Source organism: Sebastes umbrosus, chromosome 19, assembly GCF_015220745.1.
Source record: "Sebastes umbrosus isolate fSebUmb1 chromosome 19, fSebUmb1.pri, whole genome shotgun sequence".
NCBI lineage: Eukaryota > Metazoa > Chordata > Actinopteri > Perciformes > Sebastidae > Sebastes > Sebastes umbrosus.
In genome coordinates, this window is record NC_051287.1 from 22458561 (window position 1) to 22482432 (window position 23872).

Below are 23872 nucleotides of genomic sequence, written 5' to 3' on the forward strand. Positions count from 1 at the left end.
AGTCTGACAGCTGCAGGAAGGAAGGACCTGCGATAGCGCTCCTTCACACACTTTGGGTGGAGCATATATAATATAATATATTGCTTACAGTATAATACAACTCTCTGAAATGGACCATTCTGCCTAACAAGTACTTTTACTTTGATATTTTAAGAAGCTTACATTTTGCTGTTAATACAGTAGGAGTTTTACTTGTAACAGAGTATTTTTTACAGAGTAAATGAGAGTATTGCTTATTCCACCATGTTCCAGATTACACACACACACTCCACTAATTACTTTTCACAGGACTTTGAGGAGAAACGTCCTTAAATTCAATAATCACCTGATAATAATCACCACGCTTACATTTGTCTATAAGCATTTTTTCATTTATTAACAAAAACAAAACCACTTAAAATCGTGGGGTATGTGTTTGAAATCAAACACATACCCCACGATTTTAAGTGGTTTTGTTTTTTGTTTTAGAATGACAAATAATAAAGTATATGACTACTAAATCCACAGTAGGACTAAAACAAACCATTTCACTATCTGGGGATTCCTTGTCATATATCATTTGTGTCTTTTTAGCTTTGTGTGGATACATTAGACTATTCTATTAACAATTGGAAGAAAAATCTGGCAAAGATCACCATTATAGAACCACCCATATGGGCAACCATAGATATAAAACAGTTTAAAAACAGTTGTTTATATTTTATATTTTTTTTACTGTTTTATATGTGGGCAACTGTCCCGAGTCCCCAGACGATGTTTTGTGGTAATTTGATTATCTGCAAATTTTGAGGGGAAAACAGTATGCACCATTGTAGTGCAGTATAAACTGCATTTTTGCCTCTTCCTTGAGTCTTTTGCTAAAATTTATGACACTGTCATCTGTAGTTTTTACTGCTGTGTGCTCGTACTTGATGGGTAATACATGCACAATGCAAAGAGCATATCAATATGGGTCAATATGGGCTCACAGTTCAATTTTTGCCCTGGGGTCCTGCACATGGGTGTTCCTGAACCATATAGTGTAGTAGGTGGAGCCTATAGTGCAAGCTTGGTAGCTGACAAAACCCTCAGCTGATAGACAGGTCACAGAAAAAGCCAAGATGAAAGATGTAAAAAATAATATAAACAAAGACATGTGACAATGTCACAGCAAACTTACTGTTTAAAAATTATATTATTATAGTGCAGCTCCTGTTTTAGTTTCAGAATTACAACAATTATGCAAATGGATTATTAAGAGAACATTTTCCCACGTTATGCTTATTTAAAAACTGATCCAGACAAACCTTTCATTTAATATAATGTGACAGTACTTGAAAGTGGGTCCATGAATGTTACAGGAATTTGTGCGCAGTACCATTGTATTGGTTTCCCAGAGAATAATAGGGTTAGGCAGTGGTGGAAGAGTAACTTGAGTAAAAGTAGAATTGCCATACCCTAAAAACACTCCACAAGTACAAGCCCTGCTTTCAAAATATTACTTAAGTAAAAGTACAGAAATATTATCAGCAAAATGTACTGAAAGCAAAAGTAGTCATTGAGCAGAATGGCTCCTTTCAAATTGTTATAATATCATAGAATATTATATTATTCTGTTATTACTATTTTAACGTTGTAGTTTGTTAATGTGGAGCCAATTTTAGATACTTTATATACTACTACTATTAGTAGTATAGTACTGCATCATATTATATAACCACATGTATGTTACTAAAGCTGTCAGATAAATGTAGTGGAGTAAAAAATACAATATTTCCCTCTGAGATGTCGTGGAGTAGAAGTATAAAGTAGCAGAAAATGGAAATACTCAAGTAAAATACAGTACTTGACTAAATATACTTAGTTACAATCCACCATATTATAGCTCTTTACAGCTCTGTTAACAGCTGCACACTTCCACTTTAATAGGTTCATTGATTCATTCTCACTAACGATCGTCCAGTAACATCCAATTAAAAGCGTGCATTCTGATTGACAACCAAACGGACCAATGGCGACGAGCCGTGCAACCTGCGAACCAATGGGAAGGAAGCATGACGAGTTCAGTGGGCGGAGTTTTTGACCTACGATGGCTGCCAGCAGCAGGAGTCTTCATTACAGGGAGCCCAAATCACCATTCAGACGGAAAACAATGCCTTTTAAACCATACTGGACTTTCGCTTTTCTTATTGTCACTGCGAGCCGGTGTTTCGCCGACGATGACCACGAAATGGAAGAGTTTTTGAAGCGGGAATACTCCCTTTCCAAGCCTTACCAAGGTAACGCTAGCTTCACCGTTATACACACATCTGCCTGTCACAGGACAGGCTGAGGAGGACAGATGTTTCCAGAATAATCCACTCAGCGACTCAATTACAGCTAAACTACAGCTCTTTTCTTCCTAAAATGTCTTGATTTGTCTTACAACGCTTTCATTCTTCACATGAATCTTGCTGCTGTAACATCCAGCATGTTATATTGTTATATATATATATAGGTTATATATCTGATCCCAGTAGACCACTTACACACCAAAAAACTGACAATAACCTGATATGTTCAGGTGTAATTTCATTCATTCATTCATTTCATTCTCACTGTGCAATATCATTTTCCACTTGTGCAATTTTGTTAATAGTCTGTTTTTTTCAATAATATATTTATTGTTTTTTTGTTCATTTGAAACAACAGAACAAACATTCACAAACATCCCCAATAATAACATTCTCGGTACAAAGAAATATATAAAATAAATAAATAAGTAAAAATAATATACACAAGTAAAAAAAATCAAATTAAAAACAATAAAATAAAATAAAATCTATTTATATATACATATATGTACTGTTTACACATATACATACATATACGCACATAAAATACAATCTATTTATATATACATATATGTATAGTCTGTTTATTGTCAATACTGTATATACTGCTCCTATTTTTATACTTCCTTCTATTTAAATGGTTCATATTTTGTTACACTTTGTTAAGCTCTTTTTTTTACTGTTAGTTGATGCATCTTGTTTTTTGCACTATCCCTTTGCTGCTGTACACTGCAAATTTCCCCACTGCGGGACTAATAAAGGAATATCTTATCTTATACACCATATCAATACCTTACATTGTGCTCCATTGAGTTCTACCCTTTTTCTTCTCTCAAACAGATGTTTTGTTGAGTAACAAAGCAAGAGGCTCAATGAGCTCTATTGTGCTGTGTCATCTTTTTATTTCATGCTGATGATGGTGCTATTTGTGTGCTCAGGTGTGGGATCCCTGGGCTCCTCCCACTGGGAGCTGATGGGGGATGCCATGGTAACCACCGAGCAGGTGCGCCTCACACCTGACAAGCAGAGCCGGCAGGGGGCAGTGTGGGGCCGCCTTGTGAGTATTTATCCAAATACATACACTTGATGATAACTATAGCAGCATAACTTTCTTGTGATATGACAGTGTTGTATTTCAAAAAGAGGTAGGAATTGAAAGTGAAAGTTTTTTCAAATGTATCCACAGACACAGATGAGAGGGAGGTTAGAGCCCTCAAGTAATACCACATGAAGTAAAACAGGCTCAGCTGCCAGTTTATTAGGTTCACCTAGCTAAAACTAGTCTAATAACAACAGCCCTGCAGTAAATCCTACCATCATGAAGGCTACAGTGGTTGTTTGTGACGCTGCTGAATTGTATTTTGTTTTATTCTGAGAGGTGTTTCTATTATTTAGTCTACCCTCATCGATATAAATTAGGGCTGCAACTAACGATTATTTTCATTGACGATTAATCTGTCGATTATTTTCCCGTTGTTTGGTCTATAAAATGTCAAAAAATGGTGAAAAATGTCAATCAGTGTTTCCCAAAGCCCAAGATGACGTCCTCAAATGTCTTGTTTTGTCCACATCTCAATGATATTCAGTTTACTGTCATAGAGGAGTAAAGAAACCAGAAAATATTCACATTTATGAAGCTGAAATCAGAGAATTTTGAGTTTCTTTTCTTAAAAAGTTACTCAAACCGATTAATCAAAATAGTTGGCGATTAATTTAATAGTTGACAACTAATTGGTTAATCATTGCAGCTCTAATATATATGCTGATAAATTTGTAACTCGGTGTATACCAACCAAGTTAAGGGGTTGGAAGCCTAGTGGTAATGGTGTTTGTTATTCAGTCAATAAAATAGAGAAGTATGTGTTTGGTGCAGGAGGGTGTTTCAGGAACTGGTTTCTGTTTTCAGACTGTGTGTCATCGTCTTTGCTGTAACCCTGTTGGCTGTTATCTCGCACTAACCAAAATAAACACCCTCATCATCTGCTGCCCATGATTGTGGCCGGGTGTAAACCTCATATCTCCGATATGCCGACCCAAATGCCAGCCAGCTCAACGTTTGATTTGTGTTTCCTCTTGCCTTGACCTCAACCCAACCAGTCATCTCTGTGACGCCTACACAGCGCTACAGCAAACACTACTGAACATGACTTCAGTGACCTCAATATGAGACTAATTCCGTTTTGGTCATCAGGTGTTTGTTGCCTAGCAAACGTGAATGTATTTCAGTGGCTTTATTTAACTTGTGTGTGTTTCTAGCCTTGCCATCTGACAGACTGGGAGATGCAGGTGCACTTTAAGATTCATGGGAAAGGAAAGAAGAACCTGAATGGTGACGGGCTGGCCATTTGGTACACTAAAGAACGTGCACAGAAAGGTAAATGCTTATTTACCTAACATTACTTATATTCTATTTAAAAAACATTTTTTTTTTAATATATATTATCAACACTCTGTCTTCTGCTTATTTTCCAGGTCCTGTATTTGGAAATATGGACAACTTCACTGGTTTGGGTGTGTTTGTGGACACGTATCCCAACGAGGAAAAACAGCTAGAGGTATGCTGCTTAGATCTCAAGCGTTGTGGGGAAAGTACAGCAGGGTTGAGGGTAAAGCCATGGACAAGTGCTCTTGCAAATTTTGTGTAAAAGGGCCGTCTTTGTGTTCTTTTTTGCCACCATTTGGAGTCAGGCGCAGAAGAAAAGATATACTCCTCGCACACAGGTAACCGGCTTTTGGAACATTTGATCCCAATCCTCTGTCTAACCTCTTTATACGACCTCCAGTAGTCCTTAAGCATGCTTCTCTGACTGCAATCACACCCTTATTTATTTTTGTCCCTGCATGGTTGCCGTGTTGTCTGAATCAGGGTAATATGAATTCCAAAAGGGTTATAAAACTAAACTAAATTTCCTCATCTCTCTCTTTCCCCCCTGTGACCAAAAGAGGATCTTCCCTTTCGTTCTGGCCATGGTCGGGAACGGCAGCATCAGCTACGACCACGAGCGTGACGGTCGGCCCACAGAGCTGGGCGGCTGCAACGCCATGGTGCGCAACCTCAAGCATGACACCTTCCTCTTCATCCGATACGTCCGCCGCAGGCTCACGGTGAGAGTCTTCAATTATCGACAGTAATAACACTGCTTAGCGCACGCAGACACTTCCTCATGTCCTCGACCGTCCAACCTGTTATTAGTACATTTACACTCAGTGACCTTGACCTGTTTAAGCTTCATTTATAAAGTGTAGGTTGGCTGAGTATGCTCTTTTACAGCAACGCCCTGTTTAAAGTTACACTGAAAAATAGAACGATTTAACAAGTACAGACACAAACAGAACAGAATAATAAACAGTTGACGGCTCCATTAAAGCAGGTACAGGGCAGTTATAGGGAATAGAATAATACAGATTACTTCACAAGATTGGTGCACGGTGAAAACGATCTTTTCAGAGGAGCAAAGATAAAATCTAAAATGGCAATTTTTCCACAAGGGTTTTGCAGATGGATAAACACCAAAATGTATCACATTTCTTAATCACTCAGGAAAAAAACAGCTGTTTTTGTCACAGATTCTATGTCAGGATTTGAGGAGATTCTAGGTTTTGCTCAGAAATTCATTCAGATAACTCAGTAAACCTGCAGAGCTGAGAGCCAGATGCCCAGGTACTTACATTCAGTGACCCTCTAACAAGTCACTGATTGTTTCTGTCCTTCAGATAATGATAGATATCGACGGGCAACATGAGTGGAGGGACTGCCTGGACATACCCGGGGTGCGGCTTCCCCTAGGCTATTATTTTGGAGCCACATCCATCACTGGAGACCTCTCAGGTAAAAACAGCTTTCACCATCCCAAACCACTCTTCAAGTAATGGTGATTTTAAAGGACTATTTTTCCTCAGTTTCACAGTACTTTACTCTCTCCAAGTTTCAAAGTCTTAGTCATCATTGGAGCTCTTGGACCTTGAATGTCTGCTTAGCTGTGTTTGCATCATTGATTTAGGAGGGACAAACAGAGCCTTGTAGACGATTACTCTCAAGTGCATTGATGTATATACTGTCGCTTGTCATGCTTTGATAGATACATAGTGATAAGGTTAAAATTCAGTGAATTGATCCTTCGAGTGATCAGACTGTAGACTCAGTGATGCAGAATAAAGTATATAGCATTAGAAAGATTGTTGAAAGGTAACTTTGGTATTTTTCAACCCTATTTTCTCATGTTTTTATGTCTAACTGACTAATTGGGACAACAATTTTGGAAGTTGGTCCAGTATTGAGGGAGAGCGCTGCAGATGGCTGCCGCTCACGGGATGCAATGTAATCCTATTGGGGCAAGCTTGCACCGTCATTTTTGTCCACTAAAAGTGCTTGTTTTTGCCAATGACATGCGCTGATTGTCATTATAAGTGTCTGACGTAATGGAAAGAGTCTCGCTAAAGGAGAAGTTTCGTTCTGAAATCTGGCGAGGTGACGGTGGAATGGTGGAATACATCCATGATGGAAACGCGAGTGCCAGCCGGGCAGAGTTTTGTTGTGTACGACTACAGAAAGCGTAGCTTAGTGTTATCTAAAAGATTTTTTCAATGTCATGGCTGAATATTAAGATGATTCGTGGATGTGGATGAGGTCTTTGAATTCGATAACCGCCCGTATTTATTTAAGCCAGAGTATACAGATATTTAGATTTCACAACGAGACTTCTCCTTGAGCGGGACTTGGACACAATAACAAACAGACCGGATCAAAAGAAAGGTAAGAAAAATGTTTCATTTCTCTGTAGGCTCCCATTCATAATGTTGTCAAACATTTATAATAACAATCTGAGCCTGTCAGTGGCAAAAACAAGCACTTTTAGTGGACATATCGTACACTGACGCTGCTAACTTGCCCTCGCAGCCCGTTTCGCGGCTTCCAGTAACAGCCTTATCTTGTTGTCCCCATTAGTCACTTCGACACAAAAACATGGGAAAATAGGTTCCAGGTTGAAAAATACCAAAGTTACCCTTTAAGTTGTTAGATTTGGCTGAAAAGGCTCTGCTCTCTTCCTGAACTAACATGTGCTTTTAGTTTTGCTCTATGAACATTTGCAGTGTGAGGCCCCTTTAATCACATATAATCACTTCTAATTGATATGTCGTGTGTTTTTCTAAATGTAATCATATTTTCTGATTCTCGATGTTATAGATAACCATGATATCATTTCCCTGAAACTCTACCAACTGACGGTGTTGCGGAGTCAAAGAGAAGAGGAAGAGGAGGACGACAAAGAGGAGATAACCATACCCAGCGTGGATAACATTGAGCTACTCAGATGTAAGTTCCTCTCTCCTTCTCTGTCCTTGTCCCTCTTTCCTCCATCTTTTATCCCCTTAACTGTCATCTCTCCATCCATCCTCAGCTCGTTTTTTCTTCTACCTTTCCTTCTCTCTCTAACTGCCTGACTGACTGTCGTCCTCTCCTCCAGCGGGTCAGAGCGACGAAGGGATGAGCGGAATAGCTATTTTCTTCACCGTGCTCTTCTCCATGCTGGGTTGCATCTTCCTCATCGTCATCGGCCTGGTGGTCTACAGCCACTGGAACGAGAGCCGACGCAAGCGCTTCTACTGAGAGAAAGAACAAAGATAAAGATGGAGGTGGTGATTGTGACGACTGCGGTCCGCGGACCCAACCGCACTGAGACGAGAGTGAGACACTGCTGTCGGCCAGTAGAGCGCAGTAGGCTGTTTTATCCCGAGGACACTATTTTGACAGGAGACGGAGTTGATGTATCACCTGCTGCAAAAAAGCCATCGTCCAACTTTGCCATTGGTCGTCATGAAGCAGTAGGAGGAGTTTACATTTGTCCTCTCAACCCCCTGCCAACCTGACACACAATATACCACCTCGGCCTTACCATCTCCACCTCTGTACTTGTTACACAGCAGATGTGCAGAATGACATCTTATGAGCAGCTATTTTTTATTTTTTGTGTCACCGTTTGCTGCATTTGAAAAACACTTTTTACTAATTTTCAGTTCACAGGTCGGTGTTGGTTTTATGGCTTTGAGAAATATAAATATATATATATGAAAGTATCCAACATGTTCCTACTCTGCAGTATGACTTGAAGCGTTAACCAATAGCACTAAAAACATTGATGCCGTCCTTACTGTAGCTCCTTGCTACCTAAAGATGCATCTTTTGTTTGCTTCCATGCTTTTTACTCATTTTGACTCGGAGTATTTACTATATAGTATGCTGTATATTCTCATCCTGTAGTTGTAGTATGCATGAATCGTCTAGGCCAGTGGTTCCCAACCTGGGGTCCGGGCCCCCCTTAGATGGGCGCCAGGATTTGCCTGCTCTGAAGTCTTCAAAATTAGATTTGCACATATATAACTAAAATCATAATAACACACTTGCTGGATAATTTCTACAAAATACTTTTTTCCTACTCAGTAGACCACATTGTGTTAAACCCATTATTTCTGCACAGTCTCAGATAGAGATTAGGCTACACTAATATTATTAGTATTACTACTAACTTGTACTATCATACTACTTATACTATTTGTAGAATTAGATTCCAGTGGTGGTCGCGCAGGATTGTTTCCGACTTGTGATCTAAACATCTCAACAACATGTTTTTATCTAATGAAATATTCTGCTTCAATCCATATTTGTTGGCGTTTAGCTTTTCAAAAACTACATTTTCACTTGTGTTATACTATTGGTAAAATTAGATTCCAGTGGTGGCTTCGTAGGATTGTTTCTGACTTCTGTGATCCAAACATTTACAATAACTCCAGAGCGTTGTAGAGACCAAAAGTCAACATTTATTGAAAAAATTGAGATGTGATCATTTAAAAAAATCACAGCATGTTTTTATGTAACAAAATATTCTGCTTCAATCCATATTTGTTGGCGTTTAGCCTTTCAAAAACAGCATTTTCACTACGGTCAAAAACTGTTTGCTCTCCCATCCACCACACACAGAGGGAGGCACTGACGAGTTATATTCATTCAAGTTAAAGTAGATTTATAAAAAAAAAAAAAAAACTAAACTTATTTAATACACTGAATCACTTTACTCAAATTGAGGATTTTGTTCGAGGATTTGTGTGTGTTGACGTCAGAAAATATTGTGAGGGGCTCGGCTTTTCTTAGATACAAGTAGGACGGGGGGTTTTAAGGAAAACAGGTTGGGAACCACTGGTCTAGGCTACCGCTGTGCTTTGTTTTCATCGTGCTTGACCTTTATATGTGTTTATGTTAAGCATTATGGAAAACTGGCCTGCCTCATTGATGCATGTGGCAAAGATTTGGGTGTTTCAGGGAAATATTTAATTTCAAATTTATCACTGTTCCCTTCCCCAGATTTGATGTGTGTATTTGAGGTTGTTTTTTTTAGCAGTTTAGAGCAAACTCTCCTAAACATATTTAAAACGTTGCACTGAAGAGAATTTGAATGACTACTCATTTATGATAACTATTTTCCCTTTCTCTGACACTTTTTATTTGCACATTGAGCACTACAATGACTTTTTGTTTGCGTTTCCTTTTGTGTTATATGTAAAAACGCCACCTCTGTGTTTGGGCGTCATACAGTATATATATATATATATATATATATATATATATATATATATATATATATGCTTTAGCAGTGGACTGAACAAACATACTGGTTTGGCCTCAGGCTGCCTCCTGTTTATGGAGGTGTTGGTCTTCTATATGTCCCGGAATGGCTGCAGCCTCATGTCAACATCATGAGTCTTTTATGTGAAGCTTAGTTTTCAATTGTGCAATGAGTGAGGACTTCCTTATTTCCTGTTGCCACTTTGACAACCGCCCTACCTTATCTATATTCTGTTTTTGTTTTGTTTTGTATGAAAACCGTGTGCCTCATGTATCCTTCCATTTACATTTTGTTACCATTCTTGTGTCTTTGTCATTAAAGACTAAACAAGACCTACATTGATATTGTTTATGACCTCTGGGTGTGAAGTGGGATATACTGTATATATGTGCGTGTTTCTATCTGTGCTCCAAAGTTAGTGAATGAACCACCTTCTGATAAACAGCGCACTGTAGAAACCTCAAACTGTTAAAGCTTTCAGTGTGTGTGGGCAACAACATCCGAATTTTTCGATGACATAACACCCTGTCAATAATCCAGACCTGAGGTGCTTCTCTACGCTTGCGGCCGTGTGGTGATCCTCCAGATCAATATCTCAGCTCTGTCACGTCTGTGTAGAGAGCCATTTTCACTCTCAAGTGCTCAAGGTTAACCCTCTGAGACCCGGCCGACTTTACCGTCTTTCAGAGGCTGTAGCAGGCTCAGTTGTAAAGCTAGAGTGAAGGTACTAGTATCATAGGAAAACTTAAGGAATCCATTGTCACCATGTCATATTAGCTGGTCGGAAAGGAGGCTAAATAACGCTCCAAAGTTAGGCTAAATTTTGCCGAGGATAAACTAGCACGGACATTTTCAAAGGGGGTCCCTTGACCTCTGACCTCAAGATATCTGAATCCAATCTCAATCCATCCAATGCAATTCTTGCAGAAATCTCCAAATGTCAAAGGTTTTTGATACCAAATCACAGCAGGTCTTAATGTGGTATTTTAGAGGGATTTTTTATTATTTTTTATCAATTCTCAAGCGGTAAAAAAATGGTTAAATTTAGCACCAAATCTGTGTGACAAATGGTATCAACCCAAAAATTGCTGCAACAACTTATGAGACATAATAGAGCATGAGAATGGCCGTCATATACTTCTATTATAATGTTCTAAGCCCTTTTATACTTTCACAATTTATTTTAATTAATAATTAATTAATGTTTATTTCCGATTTCTGATTAGAACAATTTGACACACAGTGCTGAGCTGCATCTCAAATTAATCTTCAGATTCGCAGCTTTCATTTGATGTACCATATATCACTTCTATGTATTGACCTGCTATCCCCCCCTAAAGACCCCCTGTACAAAAACGGGTCTATTTGGGTCTCTTTTTCTCTTCAAGCTTTTTTTTTTCAGACTTTACAAATGTTTACAACAACAAACCAGGATCCTCCAAAAGGCTACTTGAGGTAAATCAAAGGATTTCGAGTCAAGAAATGGCAAGAATCGGTCAGTTGAGTGCCAATCTCTGTTTTATTAAAAAAATAAAATACAAATGATGACCCAACGAGTACACAGCAGACTTCTTACTAAAGCATTTTTATCTATCATTCAGTGCTTTAATGTTTTCCACTTTACTCATTTTGGCTTGTTTAAAGTTATTAGGAAAACAATGTCGAAAAAATTCCGTGTTTGTAGATGTCTGCTTCCTTTTAAAATAGGATGTTTCTCATTTTGACATAAAAAAAAAAAAAAAATCCACATAGCTCAACCACGGCACCTCCATGTGTTTGGTTTTAATTCATGGTTGAGAAAAAAAGTGTGTCAGCCCAATGTGTCCTGGTCTAATGTAAGCCGACTGTGTTCCATGTTGAGGTCTTTCATATGTATAATATATAAAAGTTTTGAAATGGATGGTGTTGTAATAACTGAGGATTTAAAGGCAACAGTCAGTGAAAATTCGTCAAGATGGAAAAAAAAGAAGAAAGCTGTTGCTTTAACTGAGAAAACCAACACATCGAATTAGTGCAACAAAAAACGAGGATGATGGGAAAAGTGGATTAAAGATATCAAACATGAATTATTCCAACAAAAAAACAATATATTCAACTTTTTTCCTCCAGGTTTAAATATCTTAATAATGTGGTTTATCCATAAGTCAGGAGAAGAAAGGGTTAGTGGTTGAGGAGGCAGGCAGGAAAACGCCAAAAAGAGGGAAAATATATAATGGCTTTTTAACTCAAGCCCCTCAGCTGACACTGAAGCATACGTTCTCATCACATCATCGCAGTAGCATTACAGGTTTACACATTTTCTTAAACAAACACATGTACACGCACATCAACCAAAGTAGATTACAGTACAGTGCAGTGCCACGAGTACTCAGAGTTATATTGCTTGTACTGGTGCCCACAGACGTACGACAGAGAAAGTGAGAAAGGGGGGGGTCGCAGCATATTACAGTATGTTTTTGCATAGCCTAGTTGAGTAAAGTACAATAGACTACAGAGATGCGTGATGCAGAAAGACAACAATAGGGGAAATGAAAGAACTGCTTTGGCTTTATGAAACTGAAAATGTGTTAATTTAAAACTCTAGCACTGCTTTGTTAAAAGATAACCCTGAGAGTGGGAAACCAAATCGTCATGACAACAACACACACCGGTGATAATAGTGACGACTCATGTAGCATGGAGATGCCAGTGACTTTGGTAGATTATTCTGTCTGCATGGGTGGATGTGCCCCCTCCTGTTTCCAAGGGTGCACATGCAGAGCGGTTGGCTACAATTTCTGTTACCAAGATGATGGAGGGTGGAGGCACCAAGCTCCTGCCACAACCACACATGCAGCCAGTTACATAAGAAAGAATCGCTCTCATTGGGCTCATTGGGATGTCGCATCACGCACCTCCGTCGACAAAACAAAAAAAAGGCAAAGTTAAAGCCTATGAAACAAACACACAGTCATATACAGTACAATCAGCTATAGTTAAATATGAGCTCCACCACAACATTGAAAAAAAGAACATCCAAACCCAAACACCGAACATGTTCAGATAGTGGATCTCGGCAACTGTGGCTTTAAGTGAACAGCACAGAGGAGACGAAATGGATGGATGCTTGTTTGTCCCACAATTGATGACTGATATAGCCCTTAATCTCGGTAAATGTTAAAAAAAAAAAACAGGGAGGCATAGTAGTTGTTTGGCAATGGGCGAAACTATGGACCTCCAGTTCACTCATGCACAAAAAAAACCCCATCCCCTTATTATTTTTGTCTACATATGTATACAAATAAGCAAAAATGCACCTTAGCAACGAAGGTTACAAAGCAACGTCTTGTTGGAGTTCATTTCTGTCTTCCAAATCACAACAAAAACATAGAAAAAAAAAATACGATATTTTCCTCATGCTTTCTAGCCAGTAAATATCACAAACTAATTGCAGCCAGAGGCCTGTACTACGAAGAGAGTTCAACATACCCAGGTTATCTTCTCGTTATCTGGCTTCAATAACCCTAACAAACGAGATCCCGCTAAGCGGTCCAACGACTCTGGTTATCAACTCTGTAAATCAACCCAGGGTTTCTCAATCTGGCTGCGAACGCATTCACATGAACGGGGCGTAGTTTGCAGCATCTGACCAATCACAAACATGGACCAGTCTACTGTCAGTAGAGCGTCATATTTTACAAACAAAGAGCAAACTATAATATTAGACAAATACGAAAAAGTTAAATACATAACCAAGGCTGAAAGTAACACAGTTGAAGCTGCCAAGTGCAGGAAGGACAGCTGGCAAAAGAAATAATTGCCCATTTGTGAATGTGTAAATTAACAGACTTATTAATTTAACGGAATACTCAAAAGTCAGATATATTCGTCTAAATGGTGGCATGTTTTGACTATTTCAGCCTTCTTTCAGCTGCGTCCCCGTCTCCAGCGGTGTGAAACGGACTCGAGAGCAAGTAAAAAAAGAAATATAAAAAAACATAATTCAAAGCGTTAAGCAGCACCCACAGCATACAGCCAGCTGTCTTTTCTGCATTTGTCGGTTTAAACTGTGTTGCTTTTAGCCTGGATTATGACTTAAACTTCTTCGTATTTGTGTAATATTCTAATAAGATCCGCGCACTCAGCTCTGATTGTTCAGTAGACTGTGCTTTTAAACGAGTTGATCTCTTATATGGAACATAACCTGCTCCGGAGCAGCATAAGTTACCATGGCGATCTACCTCGGTAAGAAGTGAACCACCGTCGTAGGACTGAGAACCCAGAGTTAACCCTGAAGTTACCTCACTAACCCCAAATCCTGCTTCGTAGTGCAGGCCTCAGGTCTGTAGAACAAACACAGAATGAGCTCAAACTCAAAATCTGCTCTCGACTAAAATCCATCAGTGCCACAACTAACTAGACACACGCACTATTATGAATTCGACACCACCACCAGCCCTCTGATACAAAACTCTACAGGACATGTGACACTTTAAATCTTGTGGCTTTAAATGTCTGTAAACCACATCCTCTTCTCATAAAGCGAGCGCATGCTTCTCGGAACAACCTCAGATGCTCTTTTCCATTTACTGACACAAAAGCACCCCTCTGCTCTGAAGCACTCGTGCTAGGGACAACGCAACTATTACCATTCAACACATCTACTCTAATAAGGCAGTCTGTCTCCGCACACACAGAGGCTACACTTTACTGTGCAGCTCCAATAATCAAGACATTTTCGCTCTCTAGAGATGCAGCAAGGCAGCTTGAGGTGTGTTGGTCAAAAAAATGTCTTATATTACTTCTGCTAATGGGTGTGCAGTCATGCTCGGAGTGTAACAGCTCCTCTGAAAAGGTCGTTGTCATGTTAGGTTGACTTCTTATTCAAGCACCTGCTCGACTCAGGCCTATTTAATGAAAACGAAACCAAAATCTTCTTTTAATTTAAGCTTTTAGGGAACTTGTTTCACGTTATGTTGATATTTTTGGCGGACCGATCCTCTTCTATCGTTTTCCTAGGCTTTAGCCACAGCGGCATGTAGTGTAGCTCTAATGGTAGAAACATAACCACAGCCAGAACATAGCTCTGGGCTGCTGCTGCTAGTTGGAGGAAACACTTTCATTGGCCCTAGATTTATACAGATTCATGTGCAGAACGCAGTATCGCTTCTTGTTAAGAGGCCAAGAATTTCCTAAATGTGTCCTTGTCAGAGTTCAATCAGTGCTGGAAATAAAGAGACGATTAATTTTAATAGCTGAATAAATATATTTTACAGGCATGAAATGTTGGCATTTACTGCCCACTTTGTCAGCTGGAAACATGATTAATAGCTATACTGGAAGTTTAAACTGCTAATTCAGCCAAGACACTGAACTGTATCTAGGATATTTTGTACTTTTAATGGCTTTATCTAGAACAGAACTGCATGGAAGTTACACACTGTAACAATGATAAAGGCCAATCAGATCAGGAGCTGTACTTTGCGTGAGTCTGTGCTCGTTGTGTGAAGCAGAATGACCGACCTGAGTCTTTTACACTGTGCCCATTTTGACACAGTATCAGAGCAGACAAATAAAAAGTTGTTGGACATTATTCCCAACTAAATTCTCAATAAAAACATTTCATCAGCTCCTGCTTGTCTTGCACATACTTTCATCTTGTTTTTGCGGTGGTTTTCCCCAGCTGACAACAACCACTTTGACTGCTTTCGCTTTTGAATACAGACTGTATATCAGGCAAGCAACATGCAATGCAGACAAGCATGCAGTTAATCACAATAGATTCTGCAGCTGTGCCAACACCGACTAGAGCCGGCATCCACCTCAATTCGCTAATGCACTCGGCTTCTGCTTGCCAATGGAAAATACCACTGCAAATCCCTCACACTGCTAAGAGCTACGAGGATACAGAGAGAGCACCAGCTAACTAGCTACCAGCATAGCATGGCTCGCACAGTCATAACAACACAATGAAACTAGAGCCAGAGCATCTAAACTTAAACCACAAGTCAATTGCTTTACCCCCAACATCTGTAGCCCACTATCAATTTGACAAACAGATGAGCAAAGCAAGAAGCATAACTGCCAAGAACTCAAATATAAACATATAAATTCATGCCTCATGCAAAAACACCAGTGCTTTTAATAGTTAATCCACCACCTCAGTGCTGAGCAAGTATTACAACCAGATGCTAACAGCACTATAAAGATATACAAACACACAACCCTTCCCTACTGCACTATAACATCCACTCACTAGTACACACTCTAGCAGCCCCCACGACAGGAGCTTTGTTGCAACCGAAGCATAGCTGGTTATGAAATGGAGAAAAAAAAAAAGCATCCTTTGTTATGAACATCCAAACTATATACTTATGTTTGAGCAAAAATGTTGCCACTACTACTCAGTAAATAAAACACAAAGCCACCACACGGTTTTTTATTGATTAAAGAGATTGGTGGCATAGCCCTCTTGGCTATTACTATGAATTTAACCGAAGTGGGGAGATGACGTGCCCACCATAAATAAATCCTTAAAAAAGGAAAACAAGGGCCAGGGGGTGTATGACATTTAAAACCCAGAGACAAAACAACAAACTCCTCTGATGTTAGTGGGGGTGTTAAGTTTCCCCCACTCTAGATGGGCAAAGTCTCACAGGCTTCACACCAGACGCTGGTTGCCATGACCTCAGAGCTGACATCATCGTGCAGCTGTGCCCTAGATTTCCCAGCACACACACACACACACACTCTCACGCACACAGCTTTGGAGAAAATTGTGTGCTCTTCTTGTCGATTCGTCCAGTTTTCAAGAGGTTTTTTTTTCACTCCTCTGCTTCAGAGTCATGTTAGGGATAGGGGGTTGAAATATTGTTGACCGTGTCGGTATGCTCCTAGCTGGCCATCCCACCGGAGGTAAAATGTCAGATGCGAGGATGGCCGGAAATGTTCGGACCAAGGAGATTGCCGGGGACAGAAAAAGAAACATGACGGCAGTGCTCAAGGAGAGGGTAGGAGAGAGGGAAACAGTCAATTCTGTCAAGCACTTGCTGCGTCCTCACTACCCAATGACGTTCTCTCATTCAAGCAAAGCTAAAATAAAAAAAAGCGAGAAGTTTGTCCACACAATGTGTTATTCATTTGTCCTAATCAGGAGCCATTAAGGATTAGTTATCATCATCATCTTGACGTCATGCCTGTGTGTTAGTTCAAAGAATTAAAACACAAACAGTCTTGTGGTGGTGATGATGATATCTTGTCTTCGCCCTGCGTGAGGCAGAAAGCCACGCTGGCTGGCTGGTTAGTTACGCTGTTGATCACACCATGTGGTCTCCAGTGCTGGTGCTGGCGGTCTGGCTGGGCATCTCGGAGGGGTGCTCCTTCTGTCTGAAGGTCCGCTGCTGGCGCCCGGAGCAGCAGTCCTGACCGGCGACCTTGCACATCCGGTGCTCCTCATCGCTTTCCTCCTCGAGCCCCGAGCCCTCGTCGACGTCCAGCTGACAAACGCACACCTCGATCCCTGAGTCGCCGGTCACGTGACGACGCCGAGTGACGAGCTCCTCATCCTCATCCTCCTCTTCCTCCGCCGCCGCCATCAGAGGAGCCTCCACGTTCTCCTCTGCCACACATTGTGCTTGGATGGATGCTGCTTCCTGGTCTGATGACGAGCCTGACGCCTGACTGTTTGGACTTGCCTCAGGCAGGGGTTGTGGCGCCGCGGCGTCTGGCTGGCTCAGTTGCGGAGGGAGTGCTGGAGCAGTCTCAGGGGGGTTTTCAGAGTAAGGGGGAGGTGGTGTCGGGGGGTGACCTACCACCTCTTCATAGTCAGGAAGCTTGCAGTCGTTCCAGAACCCTGAGAGTCAGCAAAAACGGACAGCTTTAGCTTTCAAACCATCATCCCCATAAAGGCAGTTGAGCTGCAACAATTTAATTATTAAATTAATTGAAAAGTATTTTAATAATCCATTAATTGTTTACGTAATTTCTGTAAGATAAAATGCAAAAAATTCACTGGTTCCAGCTTCTCGGGTGGTAATATTAGCTGCTTAGTCCTCTTAGTCTTTCACTTTTGCCTGCTGGTTGGTCAAAATAAGCAATTTGAATAGGTCAGCCCAGGCCATTTACCAACGCTTTTACGGACCAAGCGATGAATGAATTAATCAATAAAATAAATAAAATCAAGCACATAAATCTGATCTATAATACCAATAATAGTTAGTTGCAACTCTACATTCAGGCTTTAACGTGGTGTTATGTAGGCCAACCCATTTCACCGATGGTCCCAGAAACATTTGCAACTACAATACTGTCACTGCACTCGACCTTAAACAAACTTTGGTGACTGAAGCTCCACTAGTCCCCAGACCCACTGTGTTATTTGCTCTCAAATTAGAAGGACAGACAGTAACAACAACGGCACGGAGGCATAAAAACAAGCAGTAAACTCCTTAATACAGACGAAAAATTAAGAAAAAGATTATCATGTAATAAAATTAAATTAAATGTTGGAAGGCATGCCTTAGAAAACAGCTAAAACGCACCCATAGTATTTATAAAATGCTTATTACTACGTTCCCCATGTTACCCAGTGGGAAGAGCTTCAAGAGTATACAGTATGTTACCAGGGTCTCTGTGTGAGTCACTGTCTGTGCATGCTCAAAGTTAGAGTTGTGTTCACATTCTTGACATTGAGTCAAGTATGTTCACTGTGGGCGTAGGGCTCTTCATGACAAGTGTACACCTTGTCCAAGTCTTGTTTGTGATATCAGGGGACACAATATCAACTTTCAGCCACGGTCCGGAGTGACCACTGACATTAGGGCGGCTTCTCTGCTGTCTGATGCCCTTCTGACAACGTGAGACTATGATCTCCGATACACACTCAGGCGATTTGCAGCCGAGTATGACGAGGTCGGGATGAGGATCAGCATCTCCAATTCTAAGGTTATGACTCTCTCTCTGAGTAAAAGGTGACTGTTTCATTCAGGGAGAGGAGAGAGCAGCTGCTCCAAGGAGAGTTCAGGTATCTTGTGGATTTGAGTGACAAAGATTGCGAGATTTGCTGCTGTAATGTAGACGTTGAACTGTACTTTGGTGGTGGACAGGTTTCAATTTGTCTGAAAGGTAGAGGAGTAAAGTTATCTAAGGGCGCTTTCACAAGTCATAGCCTGTTTGGCTATAGTCTGAATCAGAGTGAAACTGATACTTTTGGTTTTCTTTTCTATTTAGTCTGGTTTGGTTTCACAGTGCACAAATTAAAGCGGACCAAAAAAAAACAATGATGATTTGCTGAGGGGCCTGAATTAAGGAGCAAATTTATCTTTTTCATCTCAAGAGCTGTTACTTCTATGCAGAATCGCAGACTCTGTCGACTCGGCACTGATCTTCTGTGAATCCATTCTCCTACAGTTTATCTCAAATTACTTTACAAACCTCACTATTTTTGCAGACTTTATTTAGCACATTCTGTATGTTCTCTTCGGCCCAGATGTCAAGCAAACAGTCAGTCCTGTCCAGTCATGTTAACCTGTTGTTTACCTGTGTCCATCTCAACAAATACCCGCATAGTCAGCCTTTGGGTCACTTAGAAATGGTCCGAGATCACCTCTCACAAACGGTCTCGGACTGGTTGTTTTGGTCCGCACCAGAGTACGATTAGTGTGTTCACAACTTCCCAAGTGAACCCCACCAGAGTCTGATTAAAACAAAATAAATGTTGGCTTGTGAAAGCGCCCTAAGACAACCCTGGTAAAGAGCTGCATCTCTGTACTGACTAAGCAGAGACCTCAGGGCTGAACCAGCAGAAACTGAATCTCCCAGCAGATCCATCCCGTGGGAGGTACTGGAAAAAGTTGCTCTAGAAAAGATTGTCTGGGCTTCTATGCAGATATCCATCTGAGAGTGCCCTCGCCATCTGATGGTAAAACGGTTAAATTCTGGAAGCACAAACACAAAGACTACTCACTTAGATTGAGTGGTGGAGGGGAAATGAAGGAGCTGGAGGCTCCCTGGTAGGCCATGAGGCTGATCTCACGTTGACGCTGCTCCTGCTGGAGACGCATCTTAACCCTCCGGTGTCGGTAGGCACAGCAGCAGCTAAGCATGATGATCAAGGTCCATACCAACCAGAACCCTAAGAGGGGGGGGGACAGACAGACTCGTATCATCATGTAAAGGTAACTGTACAGGTAACACTAAACAAGGCAAAGAGTCTATAATGGGGCTCCACATATCATAATAAATCATCTTAAATTGCAGGCTGAGGTCGTTTACACATTTCCGTATATGTTTTGTGAAAGTGAAACTAATCTTAGAATGAAATAACACACATCCTGAGAGAGTTAAATCTCAAAAATAGAGAAGTAAATGGACAATATGGATGTAATACAAAGAAACAATATTTAATAAAGAAAAATGAATAGCAACTTACACCAGAGCTCGTAGTAGTAGGTGCAGCACTCTGTCTCTCCACAGCAGTACCCCATCTCACAGCGGTACTGCTCATTGTTTACCCCGAAACAGAACTCCTTGCCCTTAAAATACACACAAAGAGGTACACAAAGTGAGTAAATACTCAATCACACAGGTCAACAAGAAACCGCATAGCAAGCCCTCAATAGACTGACCTATTTCTAGGAACTATTTAGCCTTTGTCATTTGTTGTTTTTGCACGTCTGTGCTAATGTTCAGTACTATTTATACATGCAAAATACACTGAGATTTTCAGATTTTAAAATACTACAGAGGCAATGCCAGCAGTCACTGAATAGAATAGAATAGAAAGCTTTATTGTCATTGTATTAGATTCACAGTTGCCACTTCTGGTCAGTGCTTTAAAACAAATACTTGACAAGACTAAACCACGCAGATAAAACATATAACAGGTAAAACACACATAGTTATAAAGCAAATAAAACAGGTAAAGTAGATGTAATAAATAAATATAAACAGAAGTGTTACACTAGAAGTATAAAATATAAAAAATAGATGTAATGTAAACAGAGGTAATTGCACTTGTAAAATAGGGTAGAGTAGATGTAATAAATATAAACAGAAGTGTTACACTAGAAGTATAAAATATTAAAAAAGATGTAATTAAACAGAGGTAATTGCACTTGTAAAATAGGTAGGGAAGATGTAATAAATATAAACAGAAGTGTTACACTAGAAGTATAAAATATAAAAAAATAGATGTAATGTTAACAGAGATAATTGCACTTGTAAAATAGGGTAGAGTAAATGTAATAAATAAATAAATATAAACAGAAGTGTTACACTAGAAGTATAAAATATAAAAAATAGATGAAATGTAAACAGAGGTAATTGCACTTGTAAAATAAGTAGGGTAGATGTAATAAATAAAATGTAAACAAAAGTAGTTGCACTTCAGGTATATATATTGCATCAAAGAATATATTGCACAGACAAATGTATTTCACATTCAGTGTGTTAATATTGCACAGATTTATTGTTTGTTCAGTGCTAAATGTTGCCAAAGGTACAGTAAAATTATTATTAGTTACAACAGCATCATTAAAAGTCAACTTAAATAGGTTTTAGAGCAACCTGTAGCAATAAAACAACGTTACACTGCAGAAATAGGTCAACAAATATGCAGATGAAATGCTGCATTAGGCTTCACATCGTTGGTTATCCTTACTAGGAGTAACCAGGTCAGTCTGCTGGGTACCAGTTAGCACCGGCTAACCTTAATCTTCACACCCTTCGTGGTTCAAACTGTTAAATTGAGGTAATAAAACACATCTGTGAGTATTTTAGTTATAACTTCAATCTTCTATCAAGTTAACTGTCGAAATATCAATGAAAACTTTGACTAAATGACGTCACCCGTGCCCAGTTTCCTTTGTGGAGGAGACAAAAAGGATCAGCAAGAAAGGCCTTCAACCCACCCGAGGAGCCGCGGCCTCGCCTGAAAGCGTCAGCCGACACCCGTGGAGCGCTAAGCGGGGCTTACCTGCACCAGACAGGTCCCGGTACAAAGAAGACCTACAATGGATCCCAGTGCTTTCTGCGGCATCTTTCTGGGTCGTCGGCCGTTAACGCGACGGGAATCATATATAGCAGTCGGTCGACTCGATGACTTCTTGTTGAGATGACTAGAGGTGTCTGTTGCTGGTTTAACTCTTCAGTCTGTCGCACACGGACATGTTTGTGTTGTTCCTTGACTCAGAAACAGAGCTGATAGTAACATGAACCAGAGGAGGCCATTGAGCTCTAGAGGGCGCTGAGTGTCTGCCTGTGTGAAGCAGCTAGACCAAGGGTGCCCAAACTTTTTACACCAAGTACCACCTCAAAAAATATTTGACTCTCTAAGTACCACCATTATGACCAGGGGTGGGCAACTATTTTTCCTTGGGGGCCACATGAGAAACCCAGATTGTTGCCGGGGGCCAAACAAATTCTGTCAGACGTAACCTTTATTTTATCACTACATTAATTTATAGAAAACATACTGCACACTTATTTTTCAGCATTTATTATAATGAAAATCACTCCAAACAGCATATTATTAATTACATTATACACATTATTACATTATATGCAGGAGTTTTTGAACCATACAGGACTGACTGTTTTGGGTAGTAATGTTTCCATTAACAAAACTTAACAAAACAGAGAATTTCCCAGCATGATAACGTTGTAATTTACCTTCACCCAATAGTCATGTTTCCTGAGCCAACTTTGAACGCCTCATAACAATAACTCAATGGCACCCCCGTTAACGTCTGTATCTCCGGTATTGAGTCAGTCAGGACTGTGCTACCCACTGGCTGCTAACAGCTAACGTTACTAACGCTCCTCCTGCTGATTTAAACACAGATTTGTTGTTCACAGTGTCGCTTTATCAGGGAGAAATAGGGTGCACCCCTCAGGTTTAGTTGCGCCACGCTGTCGAGCATTTTTTTCTCTCTTCACCGTGTCTCCGGTCTAAAACAAACTGAAACATGATACAGCGTGCGTATGCGTCATTGTGCAGCGTAACTGTGGGAAAGCATCAATACAGAGGAATCGATAGTCAGAGATTCCTCCGCGTACCACTAGAGAGAGGACGCGTACCACCAGTGGTACGTGTACCATAGTTTGAGAACCACTGATCTAGACCAAGGGTGCCCAAACTTTTCCCTTGGAGGGCCAAAACTGGAACTCAATGGAGGGCCACAGGCCAAAATTAAACACCTATTGTATTGTATTGTTAAGATGCAAAATGGTATAGGACCCCAAGTTCCCATGTATACTGCATTAAAAAAACTGCATGTTTTCCCCCAAACTGCATTTGATTATCATAAAGTGGGCATTCAAGATTCAAGATTCAAGAGTTTTATTTGACATTTGCACCTATAAGTACACTGGAATTCTGAGCAGTTTACACTGAGTCAGCTTTAAGAAAAGAAAAAAGGTAGAAAAGGCACAAGGTAATTACAGTACAAAATAAGTAGCACATTCAACTCAACACAATAAATAAATAAATTATTCAAATATAAAACGCCCTCAGTGTAATCAATAAATAAACTAAACTACCCTCTGCATAGGAACGATACCCCCAGAATACAAATATACAGTATATATGCTCCATGACCATGTTAAAAGAACTTGTAGCTCTCAAAAATATTTAAAAAAAGAAATAATTAATAGATTTCAGACAATTACACAGTGGAAGGTAGCATATTGCACAGCATTACAGTCCATTCAGTTCAGGTGTACTGTGTGTCAATAATGGTATGGAGGTGAGGTGTGGCGTATTTGTGTCCCTCTTTAACGTCCTTTGCCACCAGTCTTATTGTAGCTGGGAAGAAGCTGAAACCAGAGGTGCTCTGTAAAGGGAAGACTTGTGGGTACCCATAGAACCCATTTACATTCACATATCTGGAGGTCAGAGGTCAAGGGACACAATGACAAATGGCCATGCTAGTTTTTCTCCACCAAAATGTAGCCCAACTTTAG

General features: G+C 40.1%; 2 protein-coding genes and 1 long non-coding RNA gene across 3 annotated transcripts in view; 1 reads left to right on the forward strand and 2 right to left on the reverse strand.

The window, feature by feature from the left end:
• Positions 1 to 2068: 2068 nt before the first annotated feature.
• Positions 2069 to 8387, forward strand: lman2la (lectin, mannose-binding 2-like a). Its single transcript, XM_037753490.1, has 9 exons — positions 2069 to 2258; positions 3251 to 3369; positions 4569 to 4686; positions 4785 to 4867; positions 5001 to 5033; positions 5256 to 5417; positions 6027 to 6141; positions 7498 to 7626; positions 7778 to 8387. Exons 1-9 carry the CDS (start codon positions 2069 to 2071, stop codon positions 7918 to 7920), a joined length of 1092 nt encoding a protein of 363 aa, XP_037609418.1. The 3' UTR covers positions 7921 to 8387.
• Positions 8388 to 11426: 3039 nt separating this feature from the next.
• The window catches only part of LOC119477972, a 33624-nt gene continuing 21178 nt past the window's right edge, over positions 11427 to 23872 (reverse strand). The window contains exon 2 of the long non-coding RNA XR_005204351.1: positions 11427 to 16101. This is a non-coding gene — a long non-coding RNA (uncharacterized LOC119477972). The remainder of the gene's footprint in view (positions 16102 to 23872) is intronic.
• Positions 11432 to 22121, reverse strand: wbp1 (WW domain binding protein 1). Its single transcript, XM_037752290.1, has 4 exons — positions 21885 to 22121; positions 20340 to 20442; positions 19875 to 20042; positions 11432 to 17762 (listed from the first exon to the last, which is right to left on the reverse strand). The coding sequence occupies exons 1-4, from the start codon at positions 21945 to 21947 to the stop codon at positions 17227 to 17229; spliced, it is 870 nt and encodes a 289-aa protein (XP_037608218.1). The 5' UTR covers positions 21948 to 22121; the 3' UTR covers positions 11432 to 17226.